Source organism: Xenopus laevis, chromosome 5L, assembly GCF_017654675.1.
Source record: "Xenopus laevis strain J_2021 chromosome 5L, Xenopus_laevis_v10.1, whole genome shotgun sequence".
NCBI classification, from domain to species: Eukaryota; Metazoa; Chordata; class Amphibia; order Anura; family Pipidae; genus Xenopus; species Xenopus laevis.
In genome coordinates this window covers 43,916,150-43,930,844 of record NC_054379.1, presented here as the reverse complement: position 1 = coordinate 43,930,844, position 14,695 = coordinate 43,916,150, and the positions used below count along the sequence as shown (strand labels likewise).

Below are 14,695 nucleotides of genomic sequence, written 5' to 3'. Positions count from 1 at the left end.
CATTGTCATTTTTGGGAAACATGAGATTACAATGTGGTCATGCAGTCTGACTTTGGCAGAATACTGCTATATTTTGGGAAAAATACATTTAACATAAACAATCTTTAAAAACAGATTTTAGAAAAACAGATTTAATATATATCTAATGGTCTTCTTTCTCAACAGGATATTCCAGATAAGTGGATTGTGGTGCAGTCATTGGAAATGGAAAATGCAATACATTCTACTCTCCTTCGTGGTGTACATTGCTTATGTCCAGCATAGTGGTGAGTACTGAGATTTTTATTCTTAGGAAATGATATATTATGTCACAACATAAGGATATTAGACTTCATCAAGGAGTTTTACTACAATACAAAGGCACTTAGCTGTAGGCAAAATGTTTCCATGTTGGTTATGGAAGTACTTTTTCATCACCTCTAAAAGACCATGCTTTACTATTAATTTACAGCTTTTGTTTATTTTGAAATATATTATACAGTAGCCAACATTATGACGTACTTCTATTGTCTGCGGAGCACAGAGGCACTGTACTGTCAGAAGGCACTTTAGGTAAAAACTTTGCAGTAATGTGTATGAATAGTGTGACGATTGAGCAAATGTGGCTAAATCTGCTAACTACAACATCGTATATATTTGACCTGGATGTTCTTCTTAAATCTGACTGGTAGAACTCCAGCTTCTCTGGACCGGTCTGTGTTTTTTAGTTACTTTTCTATTTTTTATTAGCTTAGCATTTAAAAGGCTATCCAGTTGCTGGGACGTATCTTTCTGTTGAGTCAGTCTCTTATTCATCTGCCATTCTGTCCTTCAAGCTTCTTCATGAAACCTTTATCAAACTGAAGTTTAGCTACAAGGTTGGAGAGCTGCAGAAGCAAAACACTTCCTATTTAAGGTCATCTTATCACTCTCATTATGTTGAGATTTCCTCAAGACAGAAAGAGGACCCAGAGGCAGGGGCTGAAGCTGTTGCCTTAATGTGAAATAGATTTCTTTCTACGATTAAACAAGAATGTGGGAAGTTATGGAGGGGGAAGGTCATGAGAAGGCAATGGTTGACATAGGCAATTATGCCCTTTATTTTAATGAATATGTACTAGTTCAGCCTTCCGATGGGCCACTTGCATGTGCCTTATCCTTGGCATTTGTTAGGCTGCACTTTTGTCTGAGACAATACTCTGAGCCTCACCGACTCTTTCCCATTTAAGGCTTGCAGACTATGATTTTTCATGTGGAGCAATATGATATGTTTCTCAGTGAGAACTGGGGAAGATTCTTACGATTTTCGGACTGTGTATCGAGTGTCCCGACATTTTTTCTTACCATGTAGATCAGTCGTTCAGGTTAACAGATTTATATTGTCTACCGATAAGATCTCTGCATGTTTTGCTTATTTGATAATATCATTGTCACTACTGTTTGTCAGGCATAACTTTTGTACTTGTTTGTCACTTAATGGCCCAAGTTTCGTGTTATTTTTTTCTTTACTACTTTATTTTAATCTGAATGATCGGAAGATTGGTCCGACATAGGTTATAATATGCACGTCAATGTCTACTTTAAGTGATTGTCAGTGTAATCATTTTCACATTAGACAGGATGATCTCAACCACAGGAAACTCTGCAACAGACAAAGATCTTTACTGGTATCTCACGAGGATATTTCGCAAGAATGTATTACGAAGTGCTTCTTTTAGAAACTATGTGTGTTAAGAACATTTACTAGACTGGTTTTTTATGAATATGAGTTACTTCATCTTCAACAAAGCAAATGTTCACTCATTTATGAACAGCCCCAGTCCAAGTGTACCTTTCTGTGTTTTTACTATAACAGTCACATAATTGTTAACACAATTAGGAGCTATTTAAGCAACCAGTATGTTTTTGGAATATTTGGCAGTCACAAAGATTGTTAATCTATGCATATGGTGAAAGCAATGTTGTTGTATGCCCTAAATTTGAATAATAACTTCTAACTAAAACCAAGCACATGCACTTTTCAGATGGTTTATGACCAAATATTGGTATGATGCAGTGTCATTTGTGTGTGATCATTTATTTCTTTAAAGCAGGTTGTTTTTTACAGTACTTCTCTGTAGTTTTGGCTCTTTAGTATTTCAGGCTTATATAATGACTTTATTTTAAGATACGATTTTTATGATGAATCATTTGAAATAATTTTCCTGGTCATATGAATTGCGCATAGCATTAGAGGTGCAAATTATCCATTTCCTCAGCTTTGAATTTCATTTTTGTTTTTGCTGTTGTTTTAATATGGTGGTGCCTCGAAACTTATTATTTAGAAACAATAGTGGCAAGGAAAAACAAGGAGTTCTCATGAAAACACACAACCAGAGTATATATTTAAATATGAGACTGTGGTGTGAGGAAATCCTGTCTAAGATAGCTTACATTGTAGAATAAAAGGGACACTGAGAGCTCCAGTCTACTTTCACCTTAGATAAAATATATGTTAACTCAGATCCATATCGTTTGTTAATAATGTGTGGGAAGGGATGGGATTGACAGAAATAACATTTTTTGGCTTGACTTACAGATAGGAAACTCCTTGCTGAGTTTGATTTCTTAGAATTAAAAGCAAAATAAAATGTGTGGCCAAGCCAGTAAAAAGAGCCCTATAGAGAAAAAGGCCACAGGGCAGGACTCAGTGCTAACCCATAGGTAGTGAGCCTTTCAATCATGTCAAAATTGTTTATGGAAAGTACACTGTAGAATAAATTACATGAACTAGGAATAATACTTAAATGTTTAATACTGTTTTTGTACTTTATGTACCAAGACTTTTTCAGTGACAGAGATACTGAGGAGGTTTGTATTAGTATCAGGGGTACAAATAATATAATACAGTACACAATAATCCAAAAGCAGTGGTTCTCAGAATGTCTCTGTAGTTAATATTCCATTATTAAGGGCAACTGTAGCCAACCAAACGTAATGTAAAATAGTTTTTCCCTTTGCATTCTAATGCATTCTAGTTTGCATTATATTAACCTTAGATATCTTTCAGCTAAACATTTTCACGCACACCAGACACAGTAGTGGTTACGTTTGATCAATAAAATCACCATTTTTACATTTTTAGGTGTTACACAACTTATTTATATTGTTGATGATGTAAAAGTTGGTTTCACTTTTTTACTGCCAAATTATTTTAATATGTGCTGTGAATGTTATTTTTTTAGATAGAGCAGTTACACAGAATTGAGGAAGGGGTTCTTCATGTGCCTTTTATTTTTCAATGAGATATATTTGACATATTTTGTAGACGTTCCACTAGATGCAATTGCTGTTTGAAGACAACTAAAAAGGTGCAGATGGTTGCATGACTGCTTGCCTCTTCTGCAGGAGGGGCAGGAAATTACCAGCTTGATTAAGCCTTTTATTTATATTGTTTAAAATGTATTTGGCTTAATTTCTTTTGCATTTTAAAGATATTTGGCGACTTGAACAAGCTATTTTGTTAGACACCAAAAAAAAAATGATCAGACTGAACATTGATCACTGAACCTCCTCTCTGTTTCCGTGTAAAACGTATACATAGTAATGATTTATGTTATTAAGTCTGAATTGAAATTGAGGGAGCACTGCATTTTATTTTGGTATCGCCTGGCTGTGACTATCTGTGAAGATCACTATGGACCAGATTCACTTAGAAATGGGGAAAACATATTCTTTGTTCAGTTCCAGATTCATCCAGTACAGGAAGGATTTTCTTTATAAGAGCAAAAAATTTAGTATTTTTTATGATAGTCTATAGATATAGATATATATATATATATACTGTATATACAGTATATATTACACACTTTGTAACTGTAACGCTAATAAAAAAGACACTTTTAGTTACAAAGTTTGTACAAAGCATGCATAAACTGACGTGCCCCGTCAAGGCAGTGTCCAAGCGTCAGTCCTATCTAAGTGAAAAAAGTATTATCTTTGGGGGGAGAAAGACCATACCTGCTTTTCTCTTTATTTAGCATGATCTCTATCAAAGACACCATTCAGCGGGGGTTGGGAGAGCAGGCATTTAAAGGAGAGACGCCACCTCCCCATAAAATATAAAATATATATTATACTATATATATAATATATCTTATACTATTTATATCAGAAGGATCCACACTCCATATATAGCCAAATCAAACTTTTTCACTTATAAATGCATATCCAACGTTTCTTCCCACCTTAGGGCCTTTAGTAAGGTCGGTCGGAACGTTGGATATGCATTTATAAATAAAAAAGTTCATGATATATGGAGTGCGGGTTCTTCTGATGAAGCACATATCGCAATCTGACCTTGCCATTAAGGAAGACTGGTTTGAGTGTGGACGTCCGATATAAAGTGTGTGTGTGTGTGTGTGTGTGTGTAAGCAATATCATAGCAATTAGCAAGGTTAAGTTTGTATATGCAGATATGAAGATATTTTTGTGCCTATGACCAGAATGGCCAAACTGTGTACCTTCAGCTGTTGCTGACAAATGTCTCCCATCAGTATTTCAGATATACTGTCTGGCCTTTGAAAGTGACAATACCTTAAGTTGAAAATGAACTGCTTGTATAGACTAATTACTATGAGAATTCTGCGGGTGGCTATAAGCCATCTGGGAAAGATCAAGCTTTGCTGGAGTCAGTAGTCTGGACAGAAGGGATATATTCATCCCAACAAAGAAAGATCTTTTCTATACAAACAAGAGCGAAATGTGTAACAACTCATACTGCTCAGTCTCAAGGAATTTGCAGTGTCCATTTTACACAGAAAACTGTGTAAGATATTGGGATAGGCTTAACTATTGAGGAGTCCATAGCATTGGGAAATGTGCTAAACCAAATATAAAAGAGTATAAAGATAATGTGCCGCTTGCAGTAGCCATTTCATTTTTGCCACGCATAAAAATTATATTGACATTTGGAGTTATCAAGAAATTCCACTAATAGAAGACATAAAATATTCCATGGCATTAAAAACCTGAAGATGCTGACTGGATGTTCCTTGCAGCTCTGAGTGACTTCTCATATCCAGTCTATGGCCTCATTATTACTTATAACAGTACTGGGTTGATCTTTCTGTGTGTAGCTTTGATGCTGATGTGTACCACATAAAATAGTCAATGGTAGTTTAAAATGTAACAAAAACGTGGAATACTTTTTTAGGACATATTTAAGGGGCTGTTTATTTCCATTTGATTTTCAAAGGCAGATCTATTATAAGCTAAAAATGTGCAGTCTGACATTCTTAGAAAATATTGGTAACTTTTGTGAATAAATCTTTTGACACAGTGCTGGACAAATGAACACAATTTATGTAATGAGTTTTGCCACCTCCAGGCAAGAGTTTAATTTTAGAGACATAATAAGCCCATGGAAAATGCAAAAACACATGTCAAAACAATGTATTAGCAAAATGTGAGTGGGAGGTGGGTACATGGGGAAAATCCACAATCTCAAAAAAGAGTTGTAGAATGCTATTTAATGTATCCAACCTCTGCTTTACCATATATACCCACCCTCGACTAGTACAGGAGTGCAGTGAATATTCTCAGCAACATACGTATTCTGTATTTTCAGCTGTGTTACTTAATTAGCTTTAAATATAAGTGAATAGTGTGGGTTTTGTGAAATGTAATAATATCACTTCCTTTCTGAAATCAGAACTTGACCAACAAAATACTTGCATGCTTTTATGACTGCTCATAAGGGAAAGGGGGGTAGTTCATGTTTAAAGGGGTGGTTCAATTTCTAATTAATAGAAAACTTTATTCGCACGCTGTTCACCTGTATTACTGCTCTTTTTCCTTGTTAAGTCACACCAGCGGACCAATGTAATTGCTTGAAACAACAAGGAAGAGGATGGAGCACACAAGTGAAAAAGGATCCATGTGATCCAAATAGAGTATTTTGCAGCAGAGTCTGCGGATCATGTGCTCCATCCTATTCCTTGTTGTTTCAAGCAACATTTTAATTAACTTTTGGCATTTGACATTCGGTTAATATAATAAGGAACAGTAATGTCGGTAGCCCTGCAGCCAATCTTCAATTGACCCAGCTGTAAGGAGAAGTTCTGATTCTCCAGAAGTTAAGCATGAAATATACAAATCTGTATATAGTGTAGCAGGTTTTTATCAAAGATTAAAAAAACAAAAGATGGCTAGTTACAAACATCCTATGTGAATACAGCATGTAAAGAGTGTAACAGTTTAACGTATTTCCCATCTGGGAAAGATCAGGCATTTGTTGGGGTCAGGTAATAAAAGGTGATAAGTTTGTTAAAGGTCTTGTCACCTCTAGAAGCAAATCAAAGAGTTAAATTTACTGTTTACTTGTTTAAACGCAAACATCTAATTTGTTGCAATGTGTTACTGCACATGGTCAAACTTTGTGCCTTTTATTATATATGGGGTTAACTTTTATTCTGTACCATGCATAGGGCCAGATTCAATTCAGTGAGAAAAAGTTATCTCATGGTTTATCGCGTGAAAGGTCATGGACAAGATTGAATTCGAGAAGAAAAAACTTTTCTTCCAACTAAGTTCCAATTTTTATAGTTATAGTATAGTTTTCATGTAAAAAAAAAACCGTAAGATGTGTTTTTCTGAATTGAATTGCATCTCAAATTGAATCTCTTCCATCGGTTTTCTCGTGATAGATCCTTTTGTCACTGAATTGAATCTGGCCCATTTTGTTTGCCTGGCACCACATTAAAGCCATTGATAGATTGCAGAGTGTTTCTGTAACATAATGCCGACTTTCTTATCATGTAAAATTATCTCACCAAGAAGATTTAGTGGGTACTGCTTATTAAAGGAAAACAAATGATCAAAACTTGGGGGTTCCAATTTGTGAGACACTCCTTGGTGACCACAGGAATCTGAAATCCTGGACTGGTGTCCTTTAGAGGTGGGGACCTCTCCTAGCATTCAGAGAGGTACTCTAGGATTAGTACATGCATATTACATTTTCTTTTATTCTCAATTCTATATATGGCAAAAATATGACATTTCTTTTTGCTGCTTAATTAATCCTCTCTTTAGTTTTACTGATGCGTTGCTGTTGTGTTGGCTGTTAATATAAAATACATGAAATATTGTTTCATAAGGTGCAATATTTTATCATATATGCTTGTTAAACCACCCAGCTAAGTAAACATGACTCTTCACAACATTTTAATGGAGATGTAGGGTCACCACCCCTTGGGGAATCAATGACATTTTCCCCATCTGTTGAGTTGTGAGTCCTTTTTCAGGACAAATAATCCAATGATTGATGCAGAATTATGTTATGCTGAAAGACAGAGGGTGACATGGTGGAACATTTAATGCGTTTTTCATACAATTTGCAGTAGCTGGTCCTCTAGCACAGAAAAGCCTCAATATGTTACTGATGCTGTGCTAGTCAACCTCCTTTATTGGATACACTGCTAGAGATACCATTTGATCTGCAAACAATATTCTATTGTAGAACATGGTTATAAACTTCTTGGCCAATTTATTTATTTATGAATCAATTTCTGTAGGGTTAAACTGCTGCTGAAAGGAGTCACTTTGTTCCATAGAACTGGATCTTTTATTGATGCTACAGTGGCCTCTGGTTTATGGAGTCCTGCAAGGAATCAATTGCATTCAGTTTTAGGGGGTTATGTACTAAACTCTGAATGCAAAAATCTTGAAAAATGATTATTATTATTTTTTATAAAATCTGACTTTTTCACAAATTTTTCAGAATTTATTAAACCCGAGGATGTAAAAGTCCGAATCAGAAAATTTGGCATGTCAGACCTGTCAAGTTCAATGGTTTGTTTGTTTTTGGAGTTTTCGGGCAAAATAGCATAAGAAATCTGAGTTTTCAGGTGAAAAATCAGAAAAAAGCGTATTTTTTTCCACAAAGCAAATTTTTGGGATAATGAAATTATACATAAGCATAAAAAACCTGAGCAGATTTGATCAGAGTTTGCAGTAGAAAATGTTGAGATAAAATCTTTGATAAATGACCCCTAAACGTAAAATATTTGCAACAAGTGATTTATAAAGCCCTGTGTCATTGATGTCCTCCTAGTTTTAGTTTCCCATTCTTTAAAAAACTATTTTGGTGATGTAAAATCTACCAACACATTCCATTTTATGTGTTTAAGAATAATGAAACATTCAAATGTATTTTTGTTTTATTAAATTGAATTTATAGATTGAGTTATTTTGGTTTACAGAAATTTGCATCTGCAAACTGTACAAGAGGGTGTCAGTTGGTGGCACATTGGCATTGCTTTGTGCATTATTCAGGTCATCAACATTTAACTTTATTATGACTTAACAACATGGGGACCCAGCTTTGGGTCTCAACCTATAGGTTCACTTAACTTAATACTTTGGCAGGCGTTAAGTACACAGCTCTGTCGAGCCCATGTGAGTTGTCCTTTCATCTTGCACCAGATGTGTGTAATGGAAAATTGCTTAGAATAAAATTTTCTGCAAAAAAAAATTTAATGGGTTTCCACTTTAACTCTAATTATTTTGTATACTAAACCATGCACCTTCTTGTACAAGGACACAAAATTTGCTTCCACAATGTACTGGGAAACAGCCGTTGCAATTGTCTATGCCTTAAAATATTTCAGGCTTACAGACGTTTAAATGCAGCTGAATTTTAATGGGGGTTCACAAAAGTGGAGCAAGCATTTTTTTGGCATAAAAGAGATGTTAAAACAGGTGTTAATACAATATCTATATTCACAAACAATAATCCATGAAAATACTGAATCAACCTCCACTTTTACATTTTTGGTGAAAGGCAGTTTACAGACACTTTTTTGAACAAGTCTTTAAAAAGAAAAAAGTGATTGTAAGGGCTGAACTCCACAGCACATTGAGGACCGTTTCGTTGCCATGCGATGACACACATGCAACGTGTCGGACGTCAAGAATATAATGGGACTGATTGAAAAATCGCAGGTACAAACTACATGTATATGACTGTCGGATGTGAATGCCGCACCCCTCGTCTTCATCCGACAGTTGGATACATGTGGTTTGTTCATACGATTTCTCTATCAGTCCCATTATATTCTGCATGTCCGACACGTCGCATGCGTGTCATTGCTTGGCAACGAACCGGTCCTCAACACGCTGTGGAGTTCAGCCCTTAATAACATTTTCCACTGACATTTTTAAAATGGAATGAGGCTCATTCCCCCCTGTACTCCAGTCTCTTCACCCCTTTACCAACATAAAATAGGTGAGCAAAACAAGTTGTTTTAAAAATGTTGCTAGTTTTTGCCTATTGCATGAGGCAGTATTAGCAGCACATATTTTATATATCTTTATTCAAAGAGAAGTAAAGCCTTCCTGGCAATTTTTTAGTTTTAGCAGTACACAGGTCCCTCCCCAACTTTTGTCCCAAATTGTTTGTGCCCTCATAACATGTCCAGAACTACAGAGAGTTTAGCAGTTTTAAGCTGGCTATAGATGTAAAGATTTTTAAAAGATCCGATCGTGAGAGCACGATTATCTTGAAACGATCGTACGAATTGTCCATCAACAAAAAATACCATTTCAGGAAAACAAAGGGTAGCTGCCTGCTTGTCCCTGTAGACATAGATAGATTGCACTGGGACCGATAAAGATTTTTTAACCTGGCCGATCAATTTTCTGACAGATGTCTGTTTATTTACAGAAGTGGAGGAAATCTATCTCCACATTATTTTGTCTCAGTATCACCACTTTTGTGAACCTTCCCCCCCCAAGTGTTCTATTCTGAGAAGATGCTTTGCATAACTGTGTCTGTTTCCAAAGAAGAGTGTTGAAGAAAGAACATCATTCTTTTTCAATTAAGCTTTGATGACTGAGACTGTGCACCTGTTTTTGATTCTATGATCAGCATGTATGCTTTCATATTATTTCTTCTTATTTTCATTTGTGGGAAAACTCTGAGCCATTTATTATACAAAGTAAATTCTGTTTAAAATCCACCTAAACGTGTCATGTTTAGCAAAAGAAGAGACAATTTGTCGCCGGGTCACTAAATCTCCAGAATCTTCATGTGTGTCTCTGCCCTTACAGCTGCCTTTAAAGGGTTGGTTCACCTTCAAACACCTAGTTGTTTTCAGATAGATCACCAGAAATAATGACTTTTTCCAATTACTTTTTATTTTCTATGTGTTACCGTTTTGCTAATATTAAAGTGTAAAGTATAATTTTTCACCTTCTAAAGCAGCTCTGGGAAGGGGGGGTCGCCGACCCTTTAAACTGTTCTATATTGATACATTTAGTTGATACATTTCTTATCTTTGTCCCTGCTGAGCAGAATCTCTGGGTTTCATTACAGGCAGTTGTTAGAATTGATACAATAGTTGCTAAAATTCCAGAGATGCTGCTGAGAAATGTATTTACTAAATGTTGCAAAATTGTAACCATTCAGAGTCTGCGCCTGAATTACTGAGCTGCCAGACTCAAACACCAGAAACATGGATATTAAACTTTAAACTTAGATTTTTGGAAAAAAAAAACAGTAAAAGATAAATAATGGAAAGTAATTGAAAAAATACTTTATTTCTGGGAAATAATCTGAAAACAACTGAACTGAAAAAAGTGTTTGGAAGGTGAACAACCCCTTTAATGAAAGTCAGAGATTCTGCTCAGCAGGGACAAAGATAAGAAATGTATCAACTAATGTATCAATTTAGCTAGCGTCGGCGACCTCACTACCAGAGCTGTGAAAAACAAAACTTTACATCTCAATATTAGAAAAACACTCACACATAGAAAACAGAAAATAATTGGAAAAATTCGTTATTTCTGGGGAACTACCTGAAACCAACCAAACTGAAAAAAGTGTTTGAAGGTGGATGTTTGGTATGATTTTAAGATCAATGCAATTGTTTTTCATTTTTTTGTATCTAATTGCTAGAGACTCACTTATCCTAGCAACCAGGCATGGGTTTGGAAGTCTGAATGAAAGTTGAATATAAGAGGGAATCTATAGAAAGAGTAAGCCATTAAAAATAATGCCTTACAGAACATCAGTTTTCTGGTCAGCAGCATCAGCGACCCCTGACAACCAAATAGCGTTTGCAAAAATGAGCAGAATAACTTGAATCAAATTGAAAAAATATATTCCAAGGCATTCTATAAAAGTTAAAAAAACTAGTTTTTATTTAACATCAAGTATTAAAAAGTAGGCATACAGACCAATTGACGTTCCGCCTTACGCGTTTTATACCCATCGGTACTTATTCATAGGCATTACTGTTGTTCCATTTGGTGGAACAAATGGAACAACAGTAATGCCTATGAATAAGTACCGGTGGGTACGAAACGCGTAAGGCGGAACGTCAATTGGTCTGTATGCCTACTTTTTAATACTTGATGTTAAATAAAAACTAATTTTTTAACTTTTATAGAATGCCTTGGAATATATTTTTTCAATTTGATATATTTGCCCTTTGAGCTGGGGGCTATATTCCAGCATTTTGGCCCTTTAGACAGGCCTTACAGACTGCAGCAGTTGGTCAGTATTTTTTTTTTCAGAATAACTTAAAAACATAAATAAAATGAAGATCAGAAAAGTTGCAAAAATTAGGCCACTCCATTGCATACATACCCCCTTATGTAATTAAAGGCACAGTGGTTGCAGTAAACCACAGCAGCCAATGCGATGTATGTATTTGAACATTAGACCAGTAAATGCTACCAATTGATTGCTATTTGCTACTTGAACCTTTTTTTTAAATAATCCCGTCAAAATTAATTGATGGTTGACCTACACCCTTAAATCTCTGTAAGCATTATGCAGTCTAATAGCAGCATGTTTAGTCTATGTGATATATATAGCATACAGTAGGTTTTATTTCTTAGAAACTGTTGAATGATTTGTGTGACTTAGTAATGTGCATTGACAATGCTAATAATTGCGATTATACATGTTTTTCGCTTCATTATTGGAACCAGTGACAGACTTTTATAGCAATTGCCATTAATTTAAATATGGAGTGATGTTGTTGAATAACATGTACTCTTTTCTTAAAAATTCATACTCAGAACATATTTTAATTATTTTGAAATGTACAGGCTTGGGCATGAGGTGCTAAGATGAAAATATGCTGGAAAAGGAAACAAATTACCCCGAAGCTCTTAGATTACAACATAATTTAAGTGATTTCGTTATAAAGAGCTGTTGAGAAGATATGTACCAATACATCTGGGGTTAAATTTGATTAATATGTTTGTTTATGCCAGAAGATTATTAAACAACCAAAAAGCATTTTTTAAATTTACTACAAATTACCCCCAATTTCTTTTAATGTTAAAAGTAGACATTATTATCACATAATGGAGTTAATAATGCCAAAAAACTTACACCAACTTTAAACAGGTATAAGTTATACTCCAGATTCATTGGAGTGACATTATGCAAAGACAATTTTACTCCAAAAGGTACAAAACTGCCTTATTTATGAAATAAAGTATTGTGAATTTCTTTTAACTCCAGTTTAACTCCAATAATATTTTTCCTCCAATTATGTTTACTCCACTTTTCTGAATTCCTCCATTGATGTCTTCTCCTGAAATTCTGGATAATAGGATGGCAGAAGTACCAAACATCTGTCATATTTGTGGCACTTACGGTGCAATAGTCACTGTACAAGTTAGGGGATGCTTAGTAACTCTGAAGTTGTTCACCTTCAAACACTTTTTTCACTTCAGTTGGTTTCAGATCACCAGAAATAAAGACTTTTTCCATTTACTTTCTATTTTCGTCTGTTTTTGTAATATCGAAGTTAAATTTTTCACCTTTTTATGTCTTTCTAAACCAGCTCTGGGAGGGCGGGTCGCAGATCCTGTAACTGTTCTAAATTGATACATTAGTCGATACATTTCTTATCTTTGTCCCTGCTGAGCAGAATCCCTGAGTTTCATTAATGGTAGCTGTTACAATTGGTGCAATAATATCCCACAGATGCTGCTGAGAAATGTATGAACTAATGTAACAAATTGTAACATTTCAGAATCTACCCCTGGATCACTGACTGAAACACCAGAAACATGAACATTAAACTTTAAACGTAAATTTTGCTGCATTAGAGGGGTGGTTCATCTTTAAGGTAACTTTTAGTATGTTTTAGAATTCTAAGCAACTTTTCAATTGGTGTTAAGTTTTTTTTATAGTTATATGAATACATTATTTACCTATTATTATTTGCCATCCCGTCCGCTTTCAAATGGGATTCACTGACCCCATCTAAAAACATATGCTATGTAAGGGTACACATTTATTGTTATTGCTGCTTTTTATTACTCAGCTTTCTAATCTAATCTTTCTCCTATTCATATTCCAATCTCTTATTCAAATCAAGGTATGGTTGCTAGGGTAATTTGGACCCTACCAACCAGATTGCTGAAACTGCAAACTGGAGCGCTGCTTAATAAAAAGCTAAATAACTCAAAAGCCGCTAATAATAAAAAATGAAAACCAACTGCAAATTATTCAGAATATCTAAAAGTTGACTTAAAGGTGAACAACTCCTTTAAAAAGAAGGTTTATTTGCAGGGGCATTTGCCCCTATTATAAATTACATTTTGTATATATTAAAAATATTTTTACTCAATGGAAGGTACATTGTAATAGATTCAGCCGAATGTGCTGTTGGTCTTAAACTAACCGTACACAGGCTCTGTGAACGATCCTATCGGCTATACAATCGGTTTGACCAAATGATTCACCCATTCATGGTAAATGAGATGTGAGGAGACATTTGGTGTATCTTTGTCGTGTAGGCTATACATATATTGAGCAATGGCTATCTGTTCCTTAGCTTACTTTCACAAAAGGCATGCGCATTGAACAATTGTTTATTGATGATTATCTGACTGTACCATGCACTGACTAATTTCACGGCGAAAATATTTTAAAAAGTTTGTTGTGGCGATTTTGCTGGAACGATACAAAGGTTTGCACCCCATCAATGGAATGATAAGTAGATGATTGTATTGGATCATCCTAAAATCAGACAAAATCTGACCATGCATGGCCACTTACTCATGAGCAGCTTTTCTGGGATGAGGTTAGACTCAATAGCCTGATGTTACTATTTATCTATAAATAAATCAGCAGTTTTTATTGTGACGTTCTTTTAGAAACAATTTGCTGTCTTAAAGGAGAAGGAATACTTAAATACGGGTAAAGGCTAGTGCAGGGTATGTTTTTGTTGGTCTGGTAACTCCCAGTAGCCAGTCAGTCCTTAGCTTTAACTATTCTACTACAGATGGAATAATAAAATCAGACGTCTAATTACAGCAGATTATTGACTAGGTTAAACTTTGCTGCATTTTTTATTATGCAACCCCTATGTTTTTATAGCATGTCCATACTAGATCTAGAACTAGATATATAGCAAAAATATAATTGCAAGGTTGCATGAAGTGAGTCATTTATTCCTGAGATATCATTTCAGTAGCGCAATATGGGAGTGCTAATCTTTATGGCTGGTGCAGGGGCTAATCTTTAGGCTGAACAGGGGCGTGTTGCATGGTGTAAGTAGTGCATACCTATATGTCTGCTAGCACTTATCTTAATAGCTTTTACATGTGTGAATTTCATCCAAATGTCTCAGAATATTTGGTTGTTTGCTTGAACCGTGATCCCCAGTGTCTTATATAAGCATAACTACAGATAATCCTGAGGTTCATT

General features: G+C 35.1%; 1 protein-coding gene across 16 annotated transcripts in view; it reads left to right on the top strand.

The window, feature by feature from the left end:
- Positions 1 to 14,695, top strand: part of LOC108716663 (adhesion G-protein coupled receptor G6) — a 107,640-nt gene that overhangs the window by 12,829 nt on the left and 80,116 nt on the right. For all 16 annotated transcript variants that reach the window (XM_041562707.1, XM_041562705.1, XM_041562704.1 and 13 more), the window contains exon 2: positions 166 to 266. In XM_041562707.1, the coding sequence (XP_041418641.1) occupies positions 166 to 266 (101 nt within the window). The remainder of the gene's footprint in view (positions 1 to 165; positions 267 to 14,695) is intronic.